Source organism: Rana temporaria, chromosome 1 (assembly GCF_905171775.1).
Source record: "Rana temporaria chromosome 1, aRanTem1.1, whole genome shotgun sequence".
In the NCBI taxonomy this organism is placed as follows: Eukaryota; Metazoa; Chordata; class Amphibia; order Anura; family Ranidae; genus Rana; species Rana temporaria.
Genome location: NC_053489.1, coordinates 204,385,591 through 204,411,971, shown reverse-complemented (window position 1 = coordinate 204,411,971; position 26,381 = coordinate 204,385,591). Strand labels below are relative to the sequence as shown.

At 40.4% G+C, this 26,381-nt stretch overlaps 1 protein-coding gene across 3 annotated transcripts in view; it reads left to right on the top strand.

Annotated features, from left to right (window-relative positions):
- ZDHHC8 (zinc finger DHHC-type palmitoyltransferase 8) overlaps positions 1 to 26,381 on the top strand; it is a 133,802-nt gene that overhangs the window by 77,703 nt on the left and 29,718 nt on the right. For all 3 annotated transcript variants that reach the window (XM_040347835.1, XM_040347831.1, XM_040347830.1), the window contains exons 2-6: positions 8,424 to 8,545; positions 11,595 to 11,752; positions 14,665 to 14,837; positions 16,940 to 17,042; positions 17,166 to 17,257. In XM_040347835.1, coding sequence (XP_040203769.1) covers positions 8,424 to 8,545; positions 11,595 to 11,752; positions 14,665 to 14,837; positions 16,940 to 17,042; positions 17,166 to 17,257 — 648 coding nt within the window. The remainder of the gene's footprint in view (positions 1 to 8,423; positions 8,546 to 11,594; positions 11,753 to 14,664; positions 14,838 to 16,939; positions 17,043 to 17,165; positions 17,258 to 26,381) is intronic.

The window sequence follows — 26,381 nt, the reverse complement described above, 5'->3', positions numbered from 1 at the left end:
ACCCACATGGGATCATAAACTGACAAATGGCGGATCTAAAATGACCTAATCTTCCTTTCAGTTTTTATGCTGTTGGAAACGTAATCTCCCTTTTTGGAAAAATCATACAAAAAGTACACAAAATGTGATAAAAACCCGAAGGCTGAAGCTGTGCTAGAAATAAATTTGTGATAAAAAAATGTTGAAAAAAAGCTGCTAGCCCCTTGAAGTCTAGTACCAAACTTAAATCAAAATTAACCAAAATGGATGCAGCGCTAATACAAAATAATAATATTACAGTAAAAAATAATTAAGTGTGAAAAAACAATAATTTACACATGAAAAATAAAAAGTTCCAATAGTATTTCAGCCCATATGTGATAAACAAGAACAAACAATTCTTATAGACCAAAATATCCTGTGAAAAAATATATTGGTAATAAAATGAAAAAGTGAAAAATAAAGCCGAGTCCCATTAGTATTTGAGTCCATAAACTGGCAGAAAAGGAACACCCATCCGTGTAGAAAGATGAAAAACTGCAAAGGAGTTATGACATGCAATTCCACAACCAGATTAATCACTTAAGACCCGGACCAAAATGCAGCTAAAGGACCTTGCCCCTTTTTGCGATTTGGCACTGCGTCGCTTTAACTGACAATTGCGCGGTCGTGCGACATGGCTCCCAAACAAAATTGGCGTCCTTTTTTTTCCACAAATAGAGCTTTCTTTTGGTTGTATTTGATCACCTCTGCGTTTTTTATTTTTTGAGCTATAAACAAAAATAGAGCGACAATTTTGAAAAAAAAGCAATATTTTTTACTTTTTGCAATAAGCGTTTATCGGTTGGTTTGCGCAAAATGTTATAACGTTTACAAAATAGGGTATAGTTTTATTGCATTTTTATAAATTTTTTTTTTTTTTTTACTACTAATTTTTTTCGTGACTGCGACATTATGGCAGACACTTCGGACAATTTTTGACACATTTTTGGGACCATTGTCATTTTCACAGCAAAAAAGTGCATTTAAAATGCATTGTTTACTGTGGAATTGACAGTTGCAGTTTGGGAGTTAACCACAGGGGGCGCTGAAGGAGTTATGTTTCACCTAGTGTGTGTTTACAACTGTAGGGGGGTGTGGCTGTAGGAGTGACGTCATCGATTGTGTCTCCCTATAAAAGGGATGACATGATCGATGCAGCCGCCACAGTGAAGAACGGGGAAGCCGTGTTTACACGCGGCTCTCCCCATTCTTCAGCTCCGGGGACCCCAGCGGCGATCGGGTTCAGCAGCTTCGGACCGGGTCGCGGGAGCGCGCCCGCGACCCGCGGCTGGGTACATGTACAGGACGTACCTGTACGTACATGTGCCCAGCCGTGCCATTCTGCTGATGTATATGTGCAGGAGGCAGTCCTTAAGTGGTTAAAGGATGGCCAGCTTACCAGATGGCGATGACTACTAGCCAGCAGTCTCGCCCAGCGTAGGGAAATCGGTCTCCCCAAAACCTATGTAGTCTCTGGAACAGCCGCTAATCACTATTGGTACTCTGAAATGGAGAAAAGAAAACTTTCTAGGGAAAAGGCATGCCTAATTCCCCTAGGTAGAAAAAATGAGGAGGAAAGGGAGCCATTGATGCAAAGCCAGGCACGAGGCACCGCGCTGAGTAGTCAAAGGCGGTGTCGTGCCCCTTTAGCCAGTGTCTTTGAATAAGAGGGAGGTGAATCCTCCATTAATCTACATGTAATATCCCACCCCCATTGTGTTAAGCTGGTTAGTGGGCATAGGAGGGAGAGAATGGGTTGTCATTTACCGCTGTGTATACACCCACATGTGTGACTCTATCGTCACATGGGCTGCTCAGATGCGATAAGGAGAAAATGCTCAGCATAGAAACTCACTGAAAACTGAGCATGTGCAGAGTTGCCACTACAGCTGCAAAATCCCTAGCTGAATTGGGGGCTTGGCCAGAAGGTGAAGATAGAGAGCAGCAGGATCAACCAAGTGTTTTGCAGTATACAGAAAATGAATCTCATAGTGAATGAGTATAAACGGCATGTAATAAAGCATTTATAGATACATTTTTGTATGATGTGGGTTTAGTGACATTTTAATATCCACTACTTCTTAAAGGTGGAGTTGGCCTTTAAAGCTAAGGGTACGGTGTCTGTCTGGCTTGGGTGGGAGGCTGTGAAAACTGCCCAGTCCACGCAAAATAGTTCTAATCCTATTTGGGTGGGTTGATCAGTTTGGCATGCTGTGACTGGGTTATACAAGGTTACAAATGCAAAGAGAAAGTTTGTACTCTTGCCCTTGTTCAGTAATGTTGGCTATTACTATTGTCCTCCAGTATTTAACATTTGCTGGCAATATGCTTTTCAAATTTATGTGGTTATTTTAACTTCCTATGTGGCTGTCAGTATTCATATAATCTTGGAGCAGGCGGGTTAATGCCTGTGCTGTGTCCTTGAGCAACCATGAACCATTTCCTCAGATATCAGAAGGTTACAATTGTCACAACCATTTAATTTAGCCACTTGCCTCCTGGGTTCGATTTTAATTGACTCTTTGTTTGTTATTCCAAACCAGAAATATATGTTTTCTCTCACAAGGTTTGCCTTGGGTACAAATTCCTTCCACACTTTGTTGTAAAGGAGAGTGGAATATGCTTTGTGCTGTAATATGACGATTAACTTTTGGAATTCTTGGTATTTGGAGTTTTCAATATAATTTTTTCCCTTACAATTTTTAAAGCAATGCATACTAAAGCGTCCTTGTTCACACATGTAGGAATTCTCATATATGAGGATGCTGGTGCTTGGAAGCATCTGAAGTACATGGCTTGGACAAGAATATGTAAACACTACATGATTTGCAGGTGTGACAGTCACGACCAGTTTTTGCATTGAAAACGATGTAACATGGGACGGTAGGCGGCTTAAACGCCAAACATACAAAACACTTGAAACACCAAACTATTATTAATGGCCACGGCCATGTTTATTGGTTTTCACAAATATAAACAATTACCAATTCACCAAAACTCTTTTAAATAAATACTTTAAAACTGTTTAACCACATGCTGAAAGATTATGTTACGCTGAGTAAATAGATACCAAACGTGTCGCGCTTTTAAATCGTGCACACTTGTGGAATGGTGACAAGCTACGGTACCTAAAAATCTCCATAGGCAACGCTATAACAATTATTTTTTTCTTAGTTTTTTTTTACATTGTGTTTTAAAAAAAATTAAATTATAAACATCCCTTGTGACAGTAATAGGTGGTGACAGGTTCTCTTTATGGAGCGATCAGAGGTCTAAAAGACCCCAAATCCCTCCTTTGCACTTCGAAGTATTGAGATTGCGATTCTGAATGCTGTATTTATTTTTATTTTTTTAAACTGGCGCCATTGGCAGCCGAGTAAACTGGAAGTGACGTTGTGACGTCGCTTCCTTGTTTACTGACAGACTGGAACAAAGCCGTTTCCAGCTTTGTCTGTCTCTAGCCGCTGGAAATGGCGGATCGGGGTTTCCGATGGGACCGGAAGGCCTGGTAAGAGTGACGGGAGGGGGGGTGTCCCCTCCCGCTCCTCCAGGATAACAACCAAGCGGCTTTTTAGCACTACCGCAATTTATAGAACCCTTTTTTTCCCCAACAAATACTGCAACCAATTGTCTACGGTTCTCAAGGTTCCCTATTTCTTTGTTTTTCTTCAAAAGAGCTTGAACAGTACATCTTGGACCCCCTGCGTGCTTTGAAATCTTTGCCTGGGAGAGACCTTACTGATGCAGTATAACTAACTTGTGCCTTTTTGCTGGGCGCAGTCTTGCCATGGTGTATGACTTGTGACATGAAACAATCTTCCACAACCTCACCTTATGCTGGCCATGCACTGTACGAAAAATCGACCAAACCCATTTTGGAAAAACAAACATTCGGCCGTGAGTGCATATACCTAGTGCAGACAGTTCGACCGGAAAACGCATTAACCTTTCAATTTATTGTTCGTTCGGCAGAAAATTTCCAAACTTGTCCTTGTTTTTTCAGCTCAAAAACGTCCCAACGATTATGAAAAAGGGAGCCTCAGGGGTAAACTAAGTTAGTATTGTAGTGGGGGGTACCATCATCCTTGGGATCAAGCTTAGGGTACTTGGATCTAAGGTCCCTGAACCAAAGAGCCAAGAGGGAGCAAAAGGGGCCAATTAGGACTATCGCGGTACCGGTGAAAAATGACACATTAGGAGAAAGATATAAAAAACATTTTTATTCCACAAAAAAGAACATGACAGACATTTACAGAATTAAAAATGGGTATAGCTTCTCGCCTACGGCAAGTAGGTGAGCAGCTATACCCGTGTCTTTTCCCTTTTGTTTATGTACATTGTTCTTTAGTTTATTATTGATATATCATTTAACTGTTTCTAGATCTTCTCCTGACGAAGCGGGTTAACCCGCGAAACTAGTTGAGATACTGCCACAACCCTCAACTCATCGCAATGTTTTCCCCTACCGGGGACCTCTGTTTTGGTGTTGCTTGGTTGTGACTATTTTTAATTCTGTAAATGTCTGTCATGTTCTTTTTTGTGGAATAAAAATGTTTTTTATATCTTTATCCTAATGTGTAATTTTATCTTGGTCCCAAAGATTATGAATTTTGTGTCCATTAACTGTCCGAAAAACGAACGAACTGTCTAAATGACCAAATTTCGGGCAATTTTTTTTTTTTTTTTCTTTTTCTTTATAGTACAGGTGAAACTCCAAAAAATTTTATATCGTGCAAAAGTTCATTTATTTCACTAATGCAACTTTAAAGGTGAAACTAATATATTAGACTCATTACATGTAAAGCAAGATGGTTCAAGCCGTGATTTGTCATAATTGCGATGATTATGGCTTACAGCTCATGAAAACACCAAATCTACAATCTCAGAGAATTGGAATATTGTGAAAAGGTGCAATATTCTAGGCTCAAAGTGTCCCAATCTAATCAGCTAATTAAAGGAGTTGTAAAGGAAAATTGTTTTTTTGTGGAAGGGAAAAGGTGCACAAGCAGTAGGAATGACCACAGTCTGGAGAAGATTGTCAGGAAAAGGCCATTCAAGTGTTGGGGATTTTCACAAGGAGTAGACTGAGGCTGAAGTCAGTGCATCAAGAGCCACTACACAGACGGATTCTGGACATGGGCTTCAAATGTTGTATTCCTCTTGTCAAGCCACTCCTGAACAACAAACAACGTCAGAAGCGTCTTACCTGGGCTAAAGAAAAACAGACCTGGTCTGTTGCTTAGTGGTCCAAAGATGCTACTAGCAGGACTTTTTTTTACCGTTCTGCTAGCGCACCGTTCCAGTGTGAAAGGCCTCTGGGCTTATACGGCTATTTCAGGACGCTTTTCAGGCGCCATTTTTAGCATTATAGCGCCTGCAAAGCGACCCAGTGTGAAAGCCGAGGTTCACACTGAGCTGCGGGTATAAAGCCGTGTGAGTTCAGCTGAACTTGCATGATTTCACTCCCGCATGTCGGTCCCGATTTTGGTGGCGATTTTACAGATATCTGTGTGGGTTTCTGCACAGATGTCAATGGATATCGCATGCCGAAATGGCAAATAGTACAGAAATTACTTTTTGAAATTGGTGCTGCTTAGCAAATGCAGCGTCGCACCGATTAGGACGATGCCATTGCCGTAAATTTCTGTCGATTTGACATGTCAAATTGCATGTCACAACGCACCAATGTGCATTTAATTCTACAATATCCCTGACTTTGCAAGTGTAAGAATTTGATGCTGGTTTGAAGCCGAAGGGTAGTCAATCAAAATATTGATTTGATTTTTTTTTTCTTCTGTTCACTCATTTTGCAAAATATATATTTTTGAAAGCATTTACTTTTACAGTGTTTCTTCACACATGACTATTACTTTTACACAATATCGTACATGCATAAGTACGTATATACATTTCTCCAGGCTGGACAAATTCCTGGAGTTCAGCTTTAACCGTATGCATGGCCTCAAGCCAGCCAGCTGACTGCTGACAGAGGAAAGTAGCAATTGACCAGCTCTATAAACCTGTCCTGTTCAATATATTTCCTCTCTGATAAGGCAGTGCTAACCACCTTCTCCCAACCCCCTCTGTCTTTTTTTCGTCTCTGCATTGAATGCACAAATATATAGAAAGCTTGCAATAAATGCTTTGCTGAGTTTGTCATGAGGGTAGTAATGAACCATTCATTCTCAACAAGGGTCCAGTGGAAGATCCCTGAGGAAATGTGTTTGGGGGGGTTTGCTAGGACTGCCTGGCAACTATTCACCTGCTGGTTAATGTAAAAAGTGAATTCCAGAAGCTCCTGCCCCACCAACTTTTCAGTACTGTGATTTCTCTCATTCTCTGTGAAGAGGAGAGCGGCGGCGGCCGGGGAAATGACTGTGTGTGTGTGGGGCTGTGTTTCCCCAATCAACCCGTCGGCTGCCAGCGGTTGATGGGTCGATTGCGATCGACAGCTTGCCGGCCCCGCTCTAGGGGTTGCTGGAGGTTCCTTGAGCTGTGGTAACTGACCTCCTATGTGATTGTACCTGTATAGTTCTTGGTCCTGTGCCACTTGGCAGATCTTTTCAGTTGTCAACATTTTTTTTTAACTGACTTACTCTATGAATTATTCTTGGCAGGGATTCCCTGAGACCTAAAGTATTTCAAGGGTTCCTCTGGGGTAAAAAGGTTGAGAAAGGCTGATATAATCGCCTGCCCTTCATAATCTGTGTTCCAGTATTGGTCACATTGGAAGATTTTTGTTTTTAATTCACAAATGTGGCCTACTTGCCTGCTCTATGCAGTAGTTTTGCTCAGAGCAGCCCAGATCCTCCTCTTCTCAGGTCCCCCACTGGTGCTCCTGGCCCTTCCGTCCTGCCGAATGCCCACATGGCAAGCTGCTTGCTATTAAATCCCAAGCAGGATCACTCTCGAGGTGTCAATTCACACGCGGAGCTCAGTCCGGCACCCTCTCTCTCCTCAGTGGCTTACTGTCCTATTGACAGTAATGGCTCCTGCTGCTCCGCCAATGAGGAGGAAGCGACCCGGGAGAGCTGCGGCTCTTGGGCACATCGCTGGATCGAGATGGGGCTCATATAAATGGGGGGATGCTGTACACAGGTTTTATTTTTAAAAGGGGTAAAAAAAAACTTGAGCTTTTGCATCCGATTTAAGGCTTCTGCTTATGTGCTCTTCAGCTAGATTATATGGCGAGTATTGCGGTCAAATTTACTAGCTTCTCCAGAGTTCCCACATAATCTAGGATAAATGAGCATTCCCCTATGTTGTTACCTCCTTCTCTGGCTAATTTAACCGCTCTGTTCATTAGTCTAGTCTGTTATATGGAAATGTCTCAACTGGCTTCAAGCCAAAAATACATCCACACATATCACTAGATGAAACAGGATTTATTAACCAGTTATAAACGTGGGAGTGTATTTTTTTTTTTTTTTATTTCTTTTGTAAATTATACCAGTATTCTCTAAACAGATTATACATTTAAATTCCCCAACTCAACTGCTTTGTTGCTCTCCTGGGGCGGCCAAACATACATGTGATAATTTTGTCTAATGCCGATACTGTTTTAGATTTGATTAGTCTTTTTCATTTTACTACGAGAGGGTCTTGCTATATTTTCGTCATTTTTTATATTTTCAGTGAAAATGGTGAGGGCGGGAGGAATAGTACCTAATTGGTCGTGTCAGAGTGTCATGTGACTAGTCTGGCAAGCTGGCTTACCTTGCAGTTTAGTAGATTTGTCACACTGTGGTGAAGGATGGCTGAAAAACTTTTTGAGAACCCTTTTATAGCAAATGTATATATTATTGACCAGGAATATTTTTAGGCCTTTTGTAAATTAGATTTTAAATTTTTAGGCCTTTTTGTAAATTTAGATTTATAATTTTCTAAAAGCAGGTGCTCTGGCATGCTCCTGTCATGACTGACTGACCATTACATTAATCTGTCTTGTCCACCGGTGACGGTAACAAGTAATACTGGTTCAAACCATTACACCATGTTGTCCATAGTAGATGCTGATGGCTCAGTATTAGCACTGTGGGTAACCATCATACAAACCCCTACATGCATGCTACTAGGTTTATGTCATATGTGGGAGCATAGCAGGAGTATGAACTACTAGCCATACCATAAGACACCAAATGAACCATTACTGTGGTAAAAGGGCAAGGACATATTCAAACCACATCTGTTTGGGTGCATTGCGCAACACAATGACAAGCTAAAAAAGTGTTTTGACCTGTGCTGTCAAAAACGCAAATCAATACATAAAACACCATTTAATGTATGTCACCTCAAGCGTGTTTAATGCACACCAAACAGAAAGCACATGTAAATCCAGCCTAACTAAAATCTCAGCCTTGTTTTTCTGTGTATTTACCCCAAATCCTTTTGCTCCTCCACAGGTGTCCCTGGCTAACAAGAGAAATCTCTCCAGCCATCCCAGTGTACAATGGGCTCGTGTTCCTGTTCGTCCTGGCAAATTTCAGCATGGCAACCTTTATGGATCCTGGTATCTTCCCAAGAGGTAATTACTTTACTTTCTTCTTGTGACTTGGACAAAATAAAAGCTGGTTAATCATTTTGCCGATAGACTGACCTTATACAGAGTCCTCCATTCATTTGTGATTTCCATTCTGCGTATCGGTACTATGAAATATGGAATCCTATAGTATAACTGTTAAATATTTTATCTGTTGTGATTGCAGCAGCTGATTCCCATCTGCTGTATAGGCAGACTCTCAACAGAGCTAACATCACAGGGAGACCTCGAGCTGAACCCATCGTTGGCTCCATGCAATCAATATTAATAAGACGACAAGGCTGCATGATTAAGCTGGGCAGGACACTGCCATTTATTCCACACAAAGTGAAAAATTTAGACAAATGTACCTTAAATAGCATATGCACCTCTCTCCTTTTTTTTTTTTTTTTTTTTTTTTTATTCCTCAAACCTTTGTTGCTGTATAACCAAAGCATTTAAGGGGCTTAAGTCTATGCAAGTTGTGTGCTTGACATACTTGTTAAAGCCTTAGCGTAGCTACAATTACAAACATAAAAATCAGCACAAGGGACATAGCTCTCGGTATGATATGCCCCATGTGTTGATTTTACTTGTTTCAGAAGAAATCTTGGCCCCTCCTGCCGCTGTAATTTTTGGTATGTTGAGGGTTAACACAGCTAATGGGCTGTCAGAAGCGCTCATCAAAGGAGCTCCACAATACCTGCCCCTTTCCTGCCGACAGCTTCATTGAATAACACAGGATCTCTGAATGGAGGAAGGGAAGCTCTTGATCATCCACACAGCTTTATTGCAGATACTGCACCTTCTCCCCACCCTGTTGCCATCCAAATATTGTTCTGCTGGATAAGTATTCCAATTGTACGATGACCAGACCTGCCCATATATGTAGACGTTTGTTTCCCACACAGTGCAATATCTGTGGAAAGGCAGACAGCTTGGTTGTTCAGTTTTGGCCATGCACATACACTTCTTATATGCTGGGCTGCCTGAGACCAATCACCATACCTTTCTGTATATTTAGGCACCACAAAATGAATGGATGAGAGAAAATGCACACTTCTGTTTTAAATTGAATTGCAAAACAGTCTTGTATGATGAGGTGTGCTGTTGAGTATTTACCATTCAGATGATTTAAACACCTCAATGCAACACAATTTAACGTGTGTGTGTGTGAGTGAATTGGTACAATGTCTACTGATGTTCACCATATTGCTCTCCCACCTTTTTTCGCCCTACATTCCCACCTACTTTTTCTTAGTAAATGACTCTCTTGTACCCCCATGTAAATCTCTCTTCTCACTAGCATCTGTAATTCCCAGAGGTCTATGTATTTCTCATCTCTACAGTGTCTTTATTTCCATGGAGGCTGCTTCCGCTAAGTGCCTGTCCTCCCTTCTATGAGTCTTTTCTTTTTCCAGTGCTGTGCAGTTACTCTAGTAGCATTGCTATAGTAACTAGGCAGTCCTCTCTATATCTTCAGTCTGCAGATAAGGTCTTGTATATGGAGATACATCATTGATATGGCTCCTCTCTGCCTCTTGAATTGACGTGTTGTGACAGCTGAATGCATGATCATCTTTAAAATGTATGTGTGCTATATACTAGAAATATATAAATATATATATATATATATATATATATATATATATATAAAAAGAGAGCAATACACACACTCTCTCTATATATAGATATATACACACGCCCCCAAGAGAACTGCAACAGCGTGAAACCTCATTGCAGTGCTGAGAACAAATAATCTTAAAGGGGTTGTAAAGGTTCATTTTTTATTTTCTAAAAAGGTTCATTTAACCTCCCTGGCAGTATGATTCTGTCTGGAATTACGTACCAAAAGCGGTACAATTATTTGCAAGGAAATTTGGCGTTTTATACTGTAGGCCTGTAATTCTTAGGAATAACTCACTTAAATCTGACCAAACAAGAATCTAATAGGCATCCCGAGTATGACATTTTTTAAAAAACAAAATTCTAAATTATAATATAATAAATAATTATAAATAATTATAACAAATAATAATATAATTCTAATAAAAATTATTCAATAATGTAATCAAATCAAAATCACTGAAATTTTCTCAGTTGCAAAATTGTCGCTGTCATTATTATTATTTTTATTTTTTTTATGACGAATTTCCCCACAAATCGCTATTGCACAATTCTGCAAGTGATTATAAATTATTTTCGCTGTTTTTTAGCTGATCTAAAACAAATTTTTGACATAAAGGGACACTTTTTATTATATAAAATGACATGTAGGGCACTGGGCAGACCACTAGGGACAAGTACTGTACAGTACTGTAATCTATAAGATTACAGTATACTGTATGTATAGTGTTTGTGTACGTTTTTGAATTTGGCGCCGATCTCCGCTCCCGTGCGTCGTAACGTCGCAGGGAACGGAGATTGGCGGAACAGGAGGACGCTGTGTGAATCGAGCGAGGTCCCGCTCGCTCACACAGCGCGGTGGCATCGCTGGATCCAGGACAAGGTAAGCCAGCGCACGCTGTAGGCTCTGCATAGCTACCCCGAGCGTGACTCGGTGATACCGATCGCAGCATGAAAAACCCACCCCGAGTCACGCTCGGGGATACCGCCAGGCAGGTTAAGCTAGTGCATTGTTGGTTCACTTACCTTTTTCGTTCGATTTCCCTTTTAAATTTTTTTTTTTCTTTGTCTGAATTTCTCACTTCCTGTTTTTCCTCAGTAAGCTTGCCCCCATCATTCATGGGGGTTAGTCAGCCAGAACATCTTACTGGGGAGGAATAGGAAGTAAGAAATTCAGACAAAGAAAACAAAGAAAATAAACATTTAGAAGGGAAATCGAAGGAAAAAGTAAGTGAACCAGCAATGCACTATCTTAAAGGAACCAATTTAGAAAATAAAAAACGAACCTTTACAACCCCTTTTAAGCATCTTACAACCCCTTTTAAGCATCTCACAAGTCCATGTTTTTTTATTTCCCTTCTATACTGTAAAATTGTAAATTTCTGTGACCAGATAATTTTACTGATGAATATTCATTTTTTTTCCTAAGCTGATGAGGATGAAGATAAGGACGATGACTTTCGAGCTCCCCTCTACAAGAATGTGGAAATCAAAAGAATACAAGTACGGATGAAGTGGTGCGCTACCTGTCACTTCTATCGTCCACCTCGCTGTTCACATTGCAGTGTCTGTGACAACTGTGTGGAGGTAAGTCCTGTGTTTACAACAATTGGTAAAAAAAAAACAGAGGGGATGTGGTGCTGTTTGACGCTCATAGCAATCAGATTATTTATTTATTTATTAAAATGCTTATTGGGAGCGCAGTCATTACCAGAAGGCCTCGATGCGCTCATAGAACCAACATATACAAGTACAAAACGCATCTCTCATTACTGTAAGATAACAATATAAAACCACATAATAACACTTAAAAGAACTAAAAATACTACTATCTTACCCTAATTAGGGCCATACACTTGAAGAAATAAAAACGTTTTTAAAAACTTCCTGAATTTTAATAAATCCTTCTCACGTCTTATGTATAGAGGTAGAGAGTTCCAGAATATTGAACCCTGCGCATCCAGCGTCCTCCCTCCACATTTAGTTCTTCTAAATTTAAGGACAGTCAGATTTGCCTGATCAGCAGATCTCAATGATCTGTTGGGAACGTAACAGGTAAATTTTTCTTGCAAATACCCTGGGCCTATCTTATGGATAGCTTTGTGGACGATACAACCCACTTTGAACAAAACCCGTTCAGCAACAGGTAGCCAATGCAGGGCTTTCGGAGAAGGTGTAATATGGTCCCTACGACCCACACCCGTTAATAACCTAGCTGCAGCGTTTTGGATCAGTTGAAGCTTATGCAGAAGGGTTTTTGAACACCCCATGTATAGCGCGTTACAATAGTCCAGCCGACTACCAATAAAAGCATTAATCACGTGGACTTTGTCCACCTCGTCAATGAAATGCAATGTAGAACGCAGGAGTTTCAGTTGGTAGTAACATACGCTTACCACCTGATTTACCTGTGCCTTCAATGACAATTTGGAATCCACAATGATTCCCAAGTCCCAAACCTGAGTAGCCGGGGTCGGGGATGGCATAAATGAAACCGGCCAAGAAGGAAGGAAGGAAGGAAGAAGTTATCCCTTTCATACGTTCACTGTTTGAAATTGACAGCTTTCAAAAATATTGCTCTGGTTCAGGCACTTCCTGTTTTGGGGTGACAACTGCTGCGCTCCTACGTTCTGACTCAGTCACATGCTCCTGGTTAAGATTACAAGCAGCATATTGCACTGACATGGTCTGCTGTTGTTACTATCAGGAAGTCAGTCTTGTGCAAGGTTGCACAACGTACTCTCAGAAGTGGTTTAATAAGGCTGCAGGATATCAGTAGCACTATAATACATATACTCAACATGTATTACCAACGTGTGGTTTAGCTCACAAAGTACATGGTAAAGCAATACAGTGTGTTATTGTGCACTGGCTTTGAAAAATAAAAGTACATGCATGTTTTTGTTGCATTTTAAGGAGAAAATTGAAATGGATGGAAGGCCCTAACACCATGCAAGTTGATGGACGAAGTAACGCTTGTCAGTGTGCATTGTGTTCGCACACTACAAAAGTGTGTACCCGGCCTAAGGAGTTTACTTTAATAGGTCAACCGAAAAAAAAAAAAAAATATCTCCCTATAAAAACATGCTGTTAAAGTGACTGACATTTTTTTGAGGTATTGCTTGGGTTATTTTAAATATATCAAAGCCTAGTTTTAGATAAAGCAGGCAAGAATTAAAATAATTGTCAGGTTTTTATTGTTGTGTCTCTCTATTTGGGAAATGCATCCCGTTTTCTCCTTGTGATCATTGCTGCTCAGAAAGATAGTGATGGGAATCGTTGAAATTTTGACTTTCCACTAGAAATGGAAAAGGGGGGAAATCCTTCCATGGGGGGGCACTTATTGTGATTACAACTGAGAGAGGATTTTGGAGTTTTTTGTTCCCCCCCCCCCCCCCCTAGTTCCTGTTGCGGTTACAGGACAGGAAGTAAAAAAAAATATCCTTAATTGAACATAGGAAAAAGCTGGCAAGGTTTTACCTATTCCCTGCTCTATCCTAAATGGGAGAATAAAAAAGTTTTTAGCTTTAGATGTATAGATACCCGTATCGGTGCAACTCTAAATTAAACCTTCACAATCACGTTAAACTAAAGACTGGTACACACAGGACATCGGCCCATGTGTATGTCGTACGTAGGTTGGTCTGGAAAACCAGCAGCTGACCGACTACCGATCAGCGCTCTCAGCCAATGACAGAGAGCGCTGATCAGTGTGCTCTGGCGGGGGGGGGGGGGGGCTTGCCCCTGTCAACACAGTAGCTCAGCGGAGAAGTTTGCTGCACTAACTTCAGCGTCTCCGACCGGACTGGACAGTTTTTTTCATTTTGTACAACCCGCTGGGTTGAATGAAAAAAAAAAATTGGTGTGTACCAAGCTTTAGGATGATGTGACAAATCACCATATAGACTAAATTTCACATGCTAAAAACTGTCCATTTACAGGTCATCATCAGCCTTAAGTAGACAAACTTTCATAATTAAACAGATTGATGCTGTGCACAAGACAGTATGCCTGATGACTACAATGAATGTAATTCTGGGAGATTATTTAATAATTAATGGAAAAGAAGAAAATTAATCAGATTTTTTTTTTTTTTTTTTGAAGGTCAAGATACTGTATTTTGAGGAAAACCAAAAACAAAAAGCTCCCAAGGGCATTAGTCAGCAAGGAATACAAAATATTAGTCAGTTGAGTATATAAAAAAAATTATTGATCCAAAATGACATGAAATTTTAAGTACAGTTATAAAAACATCGGCTCTGGTGTGTATACCCTCTATACTACAAAGGATGTCCTTATGGCATTAACAAACCTTGTGTACATTAAGTTTTCTGAGTTAAAATGGTTACTCATACAGATATTTTGAGGGTTCCAACCAATTCCTTCCTTGAGGTAATTGTTTTATGTGTACCGTATATATAATTTGAGACTGTGTATTTTTGTAAATCATTAGTGCATTTATACATCTTTGTTTTGTGTTTTTCTTTCTCCAATTGTAGGATTTTGACCATCACTGCCCCTGGGTGAATAACTGCATAGGACGCAGAAACTACCGCTATTTCTTTCTGTTCCTTATATCTCTTAGCACCCATATGGTCGGGGTGTTTTCGTTTGGCCTCATATTTGTCCTCCACCATCTGGAGATGTTGGGAGAGGCCCACACCAGTATTACGTATCCTATCTACAAAGATTTGTGTGTGTGTTTTTAGAATACATATAGTTTTTTTTTTATTATTCATTTGTTTTGTGTTTTAATGTGCATGCTAGAAAATGTTACTGCACAAAACCGATATACTTCTCAATTTTAAGGTGCTCTTACACAAGATCCTCTAATGCCGCGCACACACGATCGGTTTTCCCATCGCAAAAACCTTGGATGTTTTTTTCCGACGGAATTCCGCTCAAGCTTCTCTTGCATACACACGGTCACACCAAATTCCGCCAGTCAAGAACGCGGTGACGTACGACGAGCCAAGATAAATGAAGTTCAATAGGCAGTTTGGCTCTTCTGCTTGATTCTGAGCGTGCATGTTTTTTTGCGCGTCGGAATTCCACACAGACGAATGTTTTTTCCGCTAGGACTTTTTTTTGTCAGGAAAATAAAGAACCTGCTCTCAAACTTTTTCTGGTGGAAATCCTGACAGAAAAAGTCAGATGGAGCATACACGCGGTCGGAATTCTCGTCCAAAAGCTCACATCTGACTTTTTCCGACGGGATAAGCGATCGTGTGTACGCGGCATAACAGTCAGATCTTTTGAAGATCCTAATTGTAGCCGACATGTAAATCCTCTGGACAGTGCATGCCAAGAAACTGCTCCTATTGTGTTAAATTCAAACCTCCACCTAGTCATATTAAAAGCAGAAGTCTTTGTAGAAGTACAACTCTGTCAAGGTGCTTCTGCAAACGTGGGTCTGACTCAAAGCTGTTTTTTTCTTATTAAATTTTTTTTGTCTGCATTTTTTTTTTTTTTTTTTAATTTAGCTGTCAGCGGGAAACCACACTGACAGCTGATGACTCATCGGTTGTTAAGGACGTGGATGCCGGCTTTCTGGCCCCCTGCTTGGCAACCGGCTATATGCAGTGTGTTTTAAAGAGCAAAAAAAAGGTTAAACGCATGAAAACTGCATGCAAAAATGCATAAAAAACCAAGGGTTTAAAAACGCACTGTAAAAGTGCCTGAAAAACACATCAAGAGCAGCCGCATAGACATGAACCTAGACTAAAAGATGTTTGTTAGATTTTCAAATAGTGGGGTCCAGTTGACATGCTTGTTCGATCACAGTAGAGAAAAAATTGAAGGTGCAGGATGGAAATTTTTTATCGAATAAGCACATGTCTAACAGTGAATGTGTTTTTTGTTCAGGAAAGTCTATTTGCTTCAAAATCTGTCGTGGAATGTACTGGAGAATTTTTGTAAAAAATAGTTGTTCCAAAATGTTCTAATGTATGGTTGGCTTTAGACTTTCCAAGACTTATGCCGCGTATACACGACCGTTTTTTGGGTTGTAAAAAATTTACTTTTTAAGGGTCTAGATAGAAGAAACAACGTTTTTTTCAACCCGATCATTAAAACGCCCTTGCCTACACACAATTGTGAAAAAAAATGCTCTAGCAAAGCACGGTGACGTACAACGGCACTATAAAGGGGAAGTTCCATGCGGATGGCGCCACCCTTTGGGCTGCTTTAGCTGATTTCGTGTTTGTAAAAGACGATTCGCGCTTTTCAGTCTGTTAGTGATGAATGTGCTTACTCCATTACGAATGCTAGTTTTACCAGAACTAGCGCTCCCGTCTCATAACTTGCTTCTGAGCATGCGTGGGTTTTTCACATCGTTAAAGCCCACACATGACCATTTTTTACAACGTAAAAAACGACGAAAAAAATTAGAGCATGTTCGAAATTTTTAATGCCCATTTTTTATTTCGTGAAAAATGCTCTGGAGCCCACACACGATTGTTTTTAATGACATAAAAAAAAAAATACGTACTTTTTTACAACCCGAAAAACGGTCGTGTCTACGTGGCATTATAGTTTCCGGTTAGCTGCAGGGTTGCCAGTTCTTCGTTTAAAGAACCTAATATTAGGACAAGACGTCATGTTATAGTCAGATGGAATTGCGAGTTTGGTGTTTCATTCTACAGTAAACTAATGGTATTTTCTGACAATACCAGCTATAAGGAAAAGATGTATTATTAAATGAGCCTGAAAATACTATATTGCAACAATCAAACAACATAACATAAAGCAGAATTCCTTAGCACTTGTGCTCAGAATATCAGTCATGTGTGTGACCGGACTGTTCTTCATCCCTGTCATTGGCCTCACCGGATTCCATATAGTGCTGGTTGTTAGAGGCCGCACCACCAATGAGCAGGTAATAACGGTGTCTAACATTTAGAAATGTTCATGACCTATTTTTCTTGTCCCCCTTCTCTGGCTATATTTACAATGTATCGTTTGCTGTTTTCTTATATCATGGCTTTGTACTTCTGCCTAGGTGACTGGGAAGTTCCGTGGAGGCGTCAATCCTTTTACCAGAGGATGCTGTGGGAACATACAGCATGTGCTATGCAGTCCATTGTCACCCAGGTAAGAGAGTCACTGTGAAGTAGAACACTCCAAATCTGACACAAATCTCCAAAACACTCCAAACGACACATTTTTACATAATTCGAGAGACCATACCCAGCTCTGTGGGTTGGTGCCTCTTCATACAACTAGTTTTGGATAGTAAAGGAGTATGAAAATCTACAAGGGGGGGGGGACTTTTATTTTAATGAAATCGCAACTTCTAAAAAATAGTCATTACATGACGGTTTATGGTATGAATCTGATATGGATATAAGGGTAAGTGAAAATACTTCTACACCAAATACAAAGTGTGTACCTTGTATGAATATTCCAGAGAATGATATATTTGCTGGGAGCGAGAATCTGTGATTAGTTCTCAACCCCATTTTAACCACTTACGGACCCCCCACTGTATATGTACGTCCTCTTTTTAAACATGGATATCTCAGTAACGGCAGCAGCTGCTGCCACAACTGAGATATCCATGTTTTCAGCTGGCGGCCGTGTAAACGATAACGGCGGTCTCCGCGGCGGATTCGCCGCGAGATCGCCGTTATCGGTGGCGGGAGAGGGGCCCCCCCCCTCCCGCCGCTTTTCCGCGCCCTCCGCCGCTTACCGGAGCCGTCGGTAGCGGCGGAGGAGATCCGATGCTGCCGCCAGGAGAGTGAGGACTTGAGTGAGGGCAAGATGGCCCCCACCCGTCCTCATAGCTCTGCTGGGCGGAAGTGACGTCAAAACGTCAGTCCCGCCCAGCCTCTTAAAGAGACAATTTTTTTTCTGTCATTTTTTTAAATGACAAATTTTCCTTTTTTTTTTTTTTTTTTTGCATTTAAGCCTAAATATGAGATCTGAGGTCTTTTTGACCCCAGATCTCATATTTAAGAGGACCTGTCATGCTTTTTTCTATTACAAGGGATGTTTACATTCCTTGTAATAGGAATAAAAGTGATCATTTTTTTTTTTTTTTATATTTTAGTGTAAAAAATAATAAAATCAATAAAATTAAATAAGAAAACAAAAAAAAAATTTTTTTAAAGCGCCCCGTCCTGACGAGCTCGCGTGCAGAAGCGAACGCATACGTGAGTAGCGCCCGCATATGAAAACGGTGTTCAAATCACACAAGTGAGGTATCGCCGCGATCGTTAGAGCGAGAGCAATAATTATAGCCCTAGAGCTACTCTGTAGCTCAAAAAATGCAACTTATAGAATTTTTTAAACGTCGCCTATCTAGATTTTTAAGGGTAAAAGTTTGACGCCATGCCACGAGCGGGCGCAATTTTAAAGCGTGACATGTTGGGTATCATTTTACTCGGCGTAACATTATCTTTCACAATATATAGAAAAATTGGGCCAAATTTATTGTTGTCTTATTTTTTAATTAAAAAAAGTGAATTTTTTCCAAAAAAAGTGCGCTTGTAAGACTGCTGCGCAAATACGGTGTGACAAAAAGTATTGCAATGACCGCCATTTTATTCTCTAGGGTGTTAGAAAAAAAAAATATATAATGTTTGGGGGTTTTAAGTAATTTTCTAGCAGAAAAAAATGTTTTAGTCTTGCAAACACCAAATCTGAAAAACACCTGAGGTCTTTAAGTGGTTAAATGCTTTGTTAAAGCTGAACCCCAAGCAGATATAAAAACACATTTAAACAAGTTATATAAAAAAATGCTTTTAAATGTATTTTGATCCTAATTTTTGCGATGGGATATTGAAGTTAAGCGATGTCTGGAACATCTAATAGGCTGTATGGCACAGGTGAAATAGAGTAGTTTCAGGACATATTGTTTAGTCTTTTGTCCCATCTTTCACCTTTTCAAAGGTGCCAGGTGAAAAATTGCTAACTGGAAATAGTCTTCATTCAATCAGATCCAGCCATTGATGGGGTAGTTGTAGCAGGAGATTTATCCACCTGCGCTGTATAGTGTGGACGGAAGAATCTGGTGTTTTATTTTCGTTCAGCGTGCAGTCTGGACAGAAAAAGACGCCTATCAGTGTATGATCGCCATATTAAGTGCCATCTCCTTTTAGCTTATAGACACTATACCCTGTACATGGGGGTTGATTTATTAAAACTGGAGTGTAAAATCTGGTGTAGCTGTACATGGTAGCCAATCAGCTTCTTGCTTCAGCTTTTTAAAAACTGGTAGGCAATTGGTTTCTATGAACAGCTGCATTAGATTTTGCACAAGGAAAGGGGATGATTATTGGCGCAAGATGGGCACTTGGCTCTGCAAACAATGTTCATGTTAAGAAGGAACCAGTTTATGAAAAGTATATGTGGCAAACTGTAAAAAAAAAAAGGCTCATGCACCAGAGTCCATTAGAAAATGAAGTCCATAAAGGATCCGTGTATAGCTCACTGAGACAAGAAATTGTTCTAGAAGGAAAAGCACAAGCGTCTTCTAATTGTAGCTGTATAGTATGGATTTTATTACAAGCAGGGTGGGGTTTGATTTAAATCAAGTCGATTTAAATTGCTAGTAAAAAGGCTTGATTTTAAATCATAATTTTTAAAGGGCAACTGTCATCTCTGTCCCACAGCGGCTCCTCTGACCCGCTGCTGAATCGCCGACCGTCCCATTCACTTTAATGGGATTGCTGGGGATGCGGCATTGACACACCAAGGTGAGGGACGTGGCGGCAGCAGGTAAATTGATGACTGCCAACAGGCGCTGCCATGATGGATCTGAAATGACAGGTGCGCTTTAAATGTAAGCATTCGTTCTTGCTGGTAGTTGGGGAAACCTTAATTTTGTTTGCAAATATTAAAAATTCTATTTAGAATAAAAAGATGTTGGGTTTGTAAAACGGCGCTATCAGAACCGATTTAATCATACAGTTTGCAATGTACATAGATTTTCAAAACAATGGGATAAATGAATATTCCTGAACTTTGTTTTATCTCATGGTTACTGTGATATTGTGTGAATGCATTAATGCAGTGCATTTTATCTCAGCTTACAGAGCTTGTATTCATTGAATGAACTACGCTCCATTTCATGCTGAATAAACTAAATTATTAATGTATCTTGAATAGAAAACTATATTTAGGTTTTTACTCCAAAAGCATTTTATTAAAATAAATGTGATAAAAAATCCCCAAAATGTATTTGGAATCCCAAAAATTTGATTATTTGGATTTTTGTTTTTTTTTATCCACTCTGTTTACAAGTAAAATTAGAACTACCTTACAAGTGTAGTTAACCACTTGGTTACTGGCCCATAGTCAAATGACGTCCTGTTTTTAAAGATGGATATCTCAGTAACGGCAGCAGCTGCTGCCACAACTGAGGTATCCATCTTTAGTGCCGACGGTCCTGTACACGATAACGGCGGTCTCCGTGGCGAATTCGCCGCGAGATCGCCGTCATCGGTGGCGGGAGAGGGCCCCCCCCCTCCCGCCGCTGTCCCGCGCCCTCCGCCGCTTACCGGAGCCGTCGGTAGCGGCGGAGGGGATCGGATGTGTCCGGCAGCTGAGCGGGGACGAGACTGAAGGAAAAATCTCCTTCGTCCGTCCCCATAGCTCTGCTGGGCGGAAGTGACGTCAAAACGTCAGTCCCGCCCAGCCTCTTAAAGAGACATTTTTTTTTTTTGTCATTTGAAAAAATGACATTTCCAAATTTTTTTTTTTTTTTTTTTTGCATTTAAGCCCAAATATGAGATCTGAGGTCTTTTTGACCCCAGATCTCATATTTAAGAGGACCTGTCATGCTTTTTTTCTATTACAAGGGATGTTTACATTCCTTGTAATAGGAATAAAAGTGATAATTTTTTTATTTTTTTTTATTTCAGTGTTAAAAATTGTAAAATAATTAAAAATAAATGCGAAAAGCAAAAAAAATTTTTTTTAAAGCGCCCCGTCCCGACGAGCTCGCGCGTAGAAGCGAACGTATACGCGAGTAGCGCCGACATATGAAAACGGTATTCAAACCACACAAGTGAGGTATCGCCGCGATTGTTAGAGCGAGAGCAATAATTTTAGCCTTAGGCCTACTCTGTAACTCAAAAAATGCAGCCTGTAGAATTTTTTAAACGTCGCCTATCAAGATTTTTAAGGGTAAAAGTTTGACGCCATGCCACGAGCGGGCGCAATTTTTAAGCGTAACATGTTGGGTATCATTTTACTCGGCGTAACATTATCTTTCACAATATATAAAAAAATTGGGCCACATTTATTGTTGTGTTATTTTTTTATTTAAAAAAGTGAATTTTTTCCAAAAAAAGTGCGCTTGTAAGACCGCTGCGCAAATACGGTGTGACAAAAAGTATTGCAATGACTGCCATTTTATTCTCTAGGGTGTTAGAAAAAAATATATATATAATGTTTGGGGGTTTTAAGTAATATTATAGCAAAAAAAACTGTTTTAGTCTCGTAAACACTGAATCTGAAAAACAGGCTCGGTAACGAAGTGGTTAAAATGGATTTCCGTTTTTTTTTTATGTTTATTAAAAGTCAGCAGCTACAAAAAGTGTAGCTGCTGACCTTTAATAAACAGACAGTATCCTGTTCTACTGTCCAGCGACGCGGATGCCCAGGGGTTCAGTCTTCTCCCCCCTCACTGCCAGTTCCTCCATTCTAACTGTGGGCACCCAGCCGTGACGGCTTTCAGGTTCACGGCTGGGCACTCACTGCGCATGCGCTGCGCTCCCTGAGTGGACAGGCGATCGCCTGGGACCTGTAACATGTCCCAGGCGATCACCTACAGGGAGGGGCCGCCTAAAGGCGATATGACGAGTCGCCTAAGCGGTGCCTGGGTGGAAGGAGGAAGTGGGACAGGAAGTCCCACTCCTACTGAAGCCCCCCCCAAAAAAATATTACATGCCAAATGTGGCATGTAAAGGGGCGAGGAGTGGTTTAAGTGGAAGTTCCACTTATGGGTGGAACTCCGCTTTAAAATCATGCATGTACAGTAGCTAGGCACTGTGTAGGGTACGGCCCTTCGCAGTGCTGTCCAGGTGGTCCCTAAGGGACGTTGACATTTATCCAGTTGTGCAGGTGGTCGGGGCCAGTGGATTCAGGAGCTTCCTGATCCGTGGAACGTACTGGCAGACCAAGGATGTGTAGTTCTAATTTTACTTGTAATACATCCCTGCTATACAGCTTCACTTATAAGTCATCTGTGCTTTTCCTTCTGTTTGCACTAGATTTTTCACACTCCAGTTTTAGTAAATCAACCCTATGGTGTCTCCTCTTCCCTGATCCATGGATATTACCCTACAGGGTGCCCTTCCTTTATCACCGCTCAAGCGCTCAGCAGTCCAGAGTAATTTTTATTGACCTCCATTGACCCATATTATTGTTGCCTACATTCAGAAAACCTATTCTTGAACAAGCTTAGCATCTTATAATTTCTCACACATGCTTCCCCCCATTGTCTGTCCCTGCCTTCCCCTAGAACCCCCCTATAACAGACATACAAATTTTAACCCACATTACTCACAGATTTCATTGGCCTGCTGCTTCTCATCCATTTTAAATCAATGTAGTACTGCTTAACTACAGTGGATAAAACAAGGTTACCAACCTGTTTGTTATCTTGAGCACAAATGCTTGGATTACATGACTTGCTGAACACAAACATTTTTGGCAGGTAAAACGACTCATGTATGAGCATTTTACCAGTTTCATTTTTACAAGAAGTTCTTCCTTATATTTAGTGATAAAACAACCAAATAATTAAAATTTTAAACAAAATTATTGCAAAATTTCTATTGAGTTACCCTGCCTCATGTTTGAACTAATATTAAAGGCTGGATAACAACACACAGTACATTTGTAGGACTACTCACTTCAAAATGAACAATTCATTATTGGTGTCTTGCCTATTTAAAAAAAAAATGCCATATGGAGCAGGTGTAACTAATTTCCCAAATTGTGCACAATTCTTGCACATTTTTAATAAAGCGTTGTTTCCTTGTAATTAAACTGTATGGTGGAACATGAGCATTTTAGGGTTGAAATTTTTTTTTTATTACAAATTATTTATTTATTTTTAATACCTTTTTTAATTGTTTTTTATTTTATCCATTAAGAACATGACAAACAAGGACCAAAGTTGCTACATATATTACACAACATTGTAATACAATAAACTGTAAAGGCATAAAGTTTTAGATTTTGGTCGGGCCTTGATGGCCTAGACCAGTCTACCCCTAATGGGTCAAACTGTAGGACTGGTAGGTCATCATGATAAACAATGGTTCAGCCTCTGCAAACTTTAATTAGGGAAATAATATTAGAAAGGGGGAATTCAAATAATAGGAAAACCATAGGATAAAGAATAACTGAAATATTGTTCTACACCGACATAATGCTTAATTGGATGATAGTTTTTTCCGACAGTGGGATAGATTCAAATTTTACATTCTTTTAGGTAGGTGGAAGCTCCAGGGTGGAATAACCACATTTTCCATTTTCTACTAAAGATGGTGATGGAGTGATTTTTGTAAGCCAGCATCAATTCAAATTGTATCGGTCTGTTTATGACGGTAGATAATTTCTAATTTAGTAGATTTTTATTAAATTTTCAAACATTCAAAATATAGACGAATGACATCAAATAGTTAAGTGAAGTAGTGAGTCCGCTCAATGGCTATCGCCCACAGCTAGACTTGTGTCAGTAAACAATGCCATATAAAGGTTCATTGGTAAGCAAGTGCTTGAAGCTGTGCCACAGTGCCAGCATGAGGCAGGTGTAGACGTTAAGATTCTGTGTAAAGGACCCCTGTACCACCGTGATAGGATCTTGTAGTTCTTTTCTTGTGAGTGGCAGGAGATGGTAGATTTGTGAGTAAAATTAAATGAGGTCTTCCACTCTGCCCTCGAATTCCTTTCCCAGATGTGCGGACCACATCCTGGTATAGGTATAGGGCTTAAATTAAATCGTATAGGGATGAAAGTAGATGTCTTGGCGTGTCCTGGAGGGAACACAGTTTTTCAAATTCGGTGTAAGGGAGACGTATTTGGGAAGAAAGGAGCAATGATTTTGTGAATGAAGATAGGTGAAGGGTAGCAAGCCAAATCGCACATAACCGCAGGGACTGCTGAGGTTTGCACTTGATGTCGAACAAACGCGCGTGCCTGATGCCATTTTGAGCGTATGAATGATCCCAACGTAGGGACTCCTATACCCTGGGGAACGCCGGGGTTGTCGAATAATAAAGTAGTTGAAGGGGAGGCATCTGAGGATAAGACCGAACATAGCCTAAGAGCAGCAAATGTCAGCAGTGAGGAAGAGGTTAAGCGTGATTACAGGTGATACTCGAAAAATTTTAATTTTGAGCAAAACTTCATTTATTTCACTAATGCAACTTAAAAGGTGAAACTAATACAGTGGGGATCGAAAAGTTTGGGCCCCCCAGGTAAAAATTTGTATTAATGTGCATAACAAAGCCAAGGAAAGATGGAAAAATCTCCAAAAGGCATCAAATTACAGATTAGACATTCTTATAATATGTCAAAAAAAAGTTAGATTTTATTTACATCATTTACACTTTCGAAATGACAGAAAACAAAAAAATGGCATCTGGAAGTTTGCAAAAGTTTGGGCACCCTGCAGAATTTATAGCATGCACTGCCCCCTTTGCAAAGCTGAGACCTGTCATGGATTGTTCTCAATCATCGTCTGGGATATATATATATAATTTTTTTTTATTATTATTAAAGGGCCCAGAAGAGGTCCCCAGGGCCCCCTTTTTTAAATATATATTTTTTTCGTGGCACCCCCCGCTTCTCAATTCTACACCCCCCCTCTTCAATTTGAGGCAGCAGCACATCCACCCCCCTCCCCCCCGGTTCTCTGCTCCAGGGAGCCCATGTCTGAAGCTGCTGTGTAAGGGGCACTTTTAGAATAGAATATTGCACCTTTTCACAATATTCAAATTTCCTGAGATTGTGGATTGGGGGTTTTCTGTAAGCCATAATCATCACAATTATAACAAATCACGGCTTGAACTATCTTGCTTTGCATGTAATGAGTCTATCTCGTATATTAGTTTCACCTTTTAAGTTGCATTGGTGAAATAAATGAACTTTTGCACGCTATTCTAATTTTTCAAGTATCACCTGTATAACCCCAGAAAGTGTGCGTAAATGAACTAGGGGTTAAAGCCTCGTACACACGATCGGATTTTCGGAAAATCCGACCATTTGTAAGTTCCATCGGACAATTGTTGTCGGATTTTCCGCGGACAAATGTTGGATGGCAGGCTTTAAAAATTTTCGTGGACAACGGTCTGTTGTCGGATTTTCCGATCCTGTGTACACAAGTCCATCAGACGAAAATCCAAACGGCATGCTCGGAAGCAATGCTCACCAAACACAACATTAGTAGAAGGTGCCCAAATGGTGGCGCTAAAGAGCTTGAACACTCACTATGTTCGTGTTTGTTGGCCGACAATTGTGTGCCTTTTGTATGCAAGACAAAATCCAGGCACACGCCCTTCGGACAAAAGTCAGTTTTGTCTGCGGAAAATCCGATTGTGTGTACAAGGCTTTAGTCCTGTTCAATCATGACAGAAGCCTTCATGAAAGGACGTGGAAACCACTCTAAAGAGCAGCATTGTAATCTCATAATTGGGTAGTCCCGTACCCCCCTAAAGTTTTGGAAGTGTAAGCAGGTTATATTTAACTCTAGGCCCTGGTTCCAGAGAAATCTGATAGAAAGGGAACGCAGGGAAGCAAACAATTATTTGGGTACTAGGATGGGTATGATTTGGGTAGGGTATACAATTTAATAGTATTTTAATGCGTCCAAACCAAGGTAAAGAGGAGCCTTCCCAAGACTCCAAATCCTTCCAAACCCAAAAAAGGAGGGGAACATAGGGCCAGATTCACAAAAGGGATACGACGGCGTATCTCCTGATACGCCGTCGTATCTCTGTTTCTATCTATGCGACTGATTCATAGAATCGGTTACGCATAGATATCCATAAGATCCGACAGGTGTAATTGTTTTACACTGTCGGATCTCAGGATGCAGTACCGCGGCCGCCGCTGGGGGGAGTTTGCGTCGTAAACCAGCGTCGGGTATGCAAATTAGGAGTTACGGCGATCCACAACGGATTTTCGCGTTTGCTACGTCGCCGCTAGTCTAGTTTCTCGTCGCAAATTTAGTCGTCGTTTTGGGTGCCCTAACTTTAGT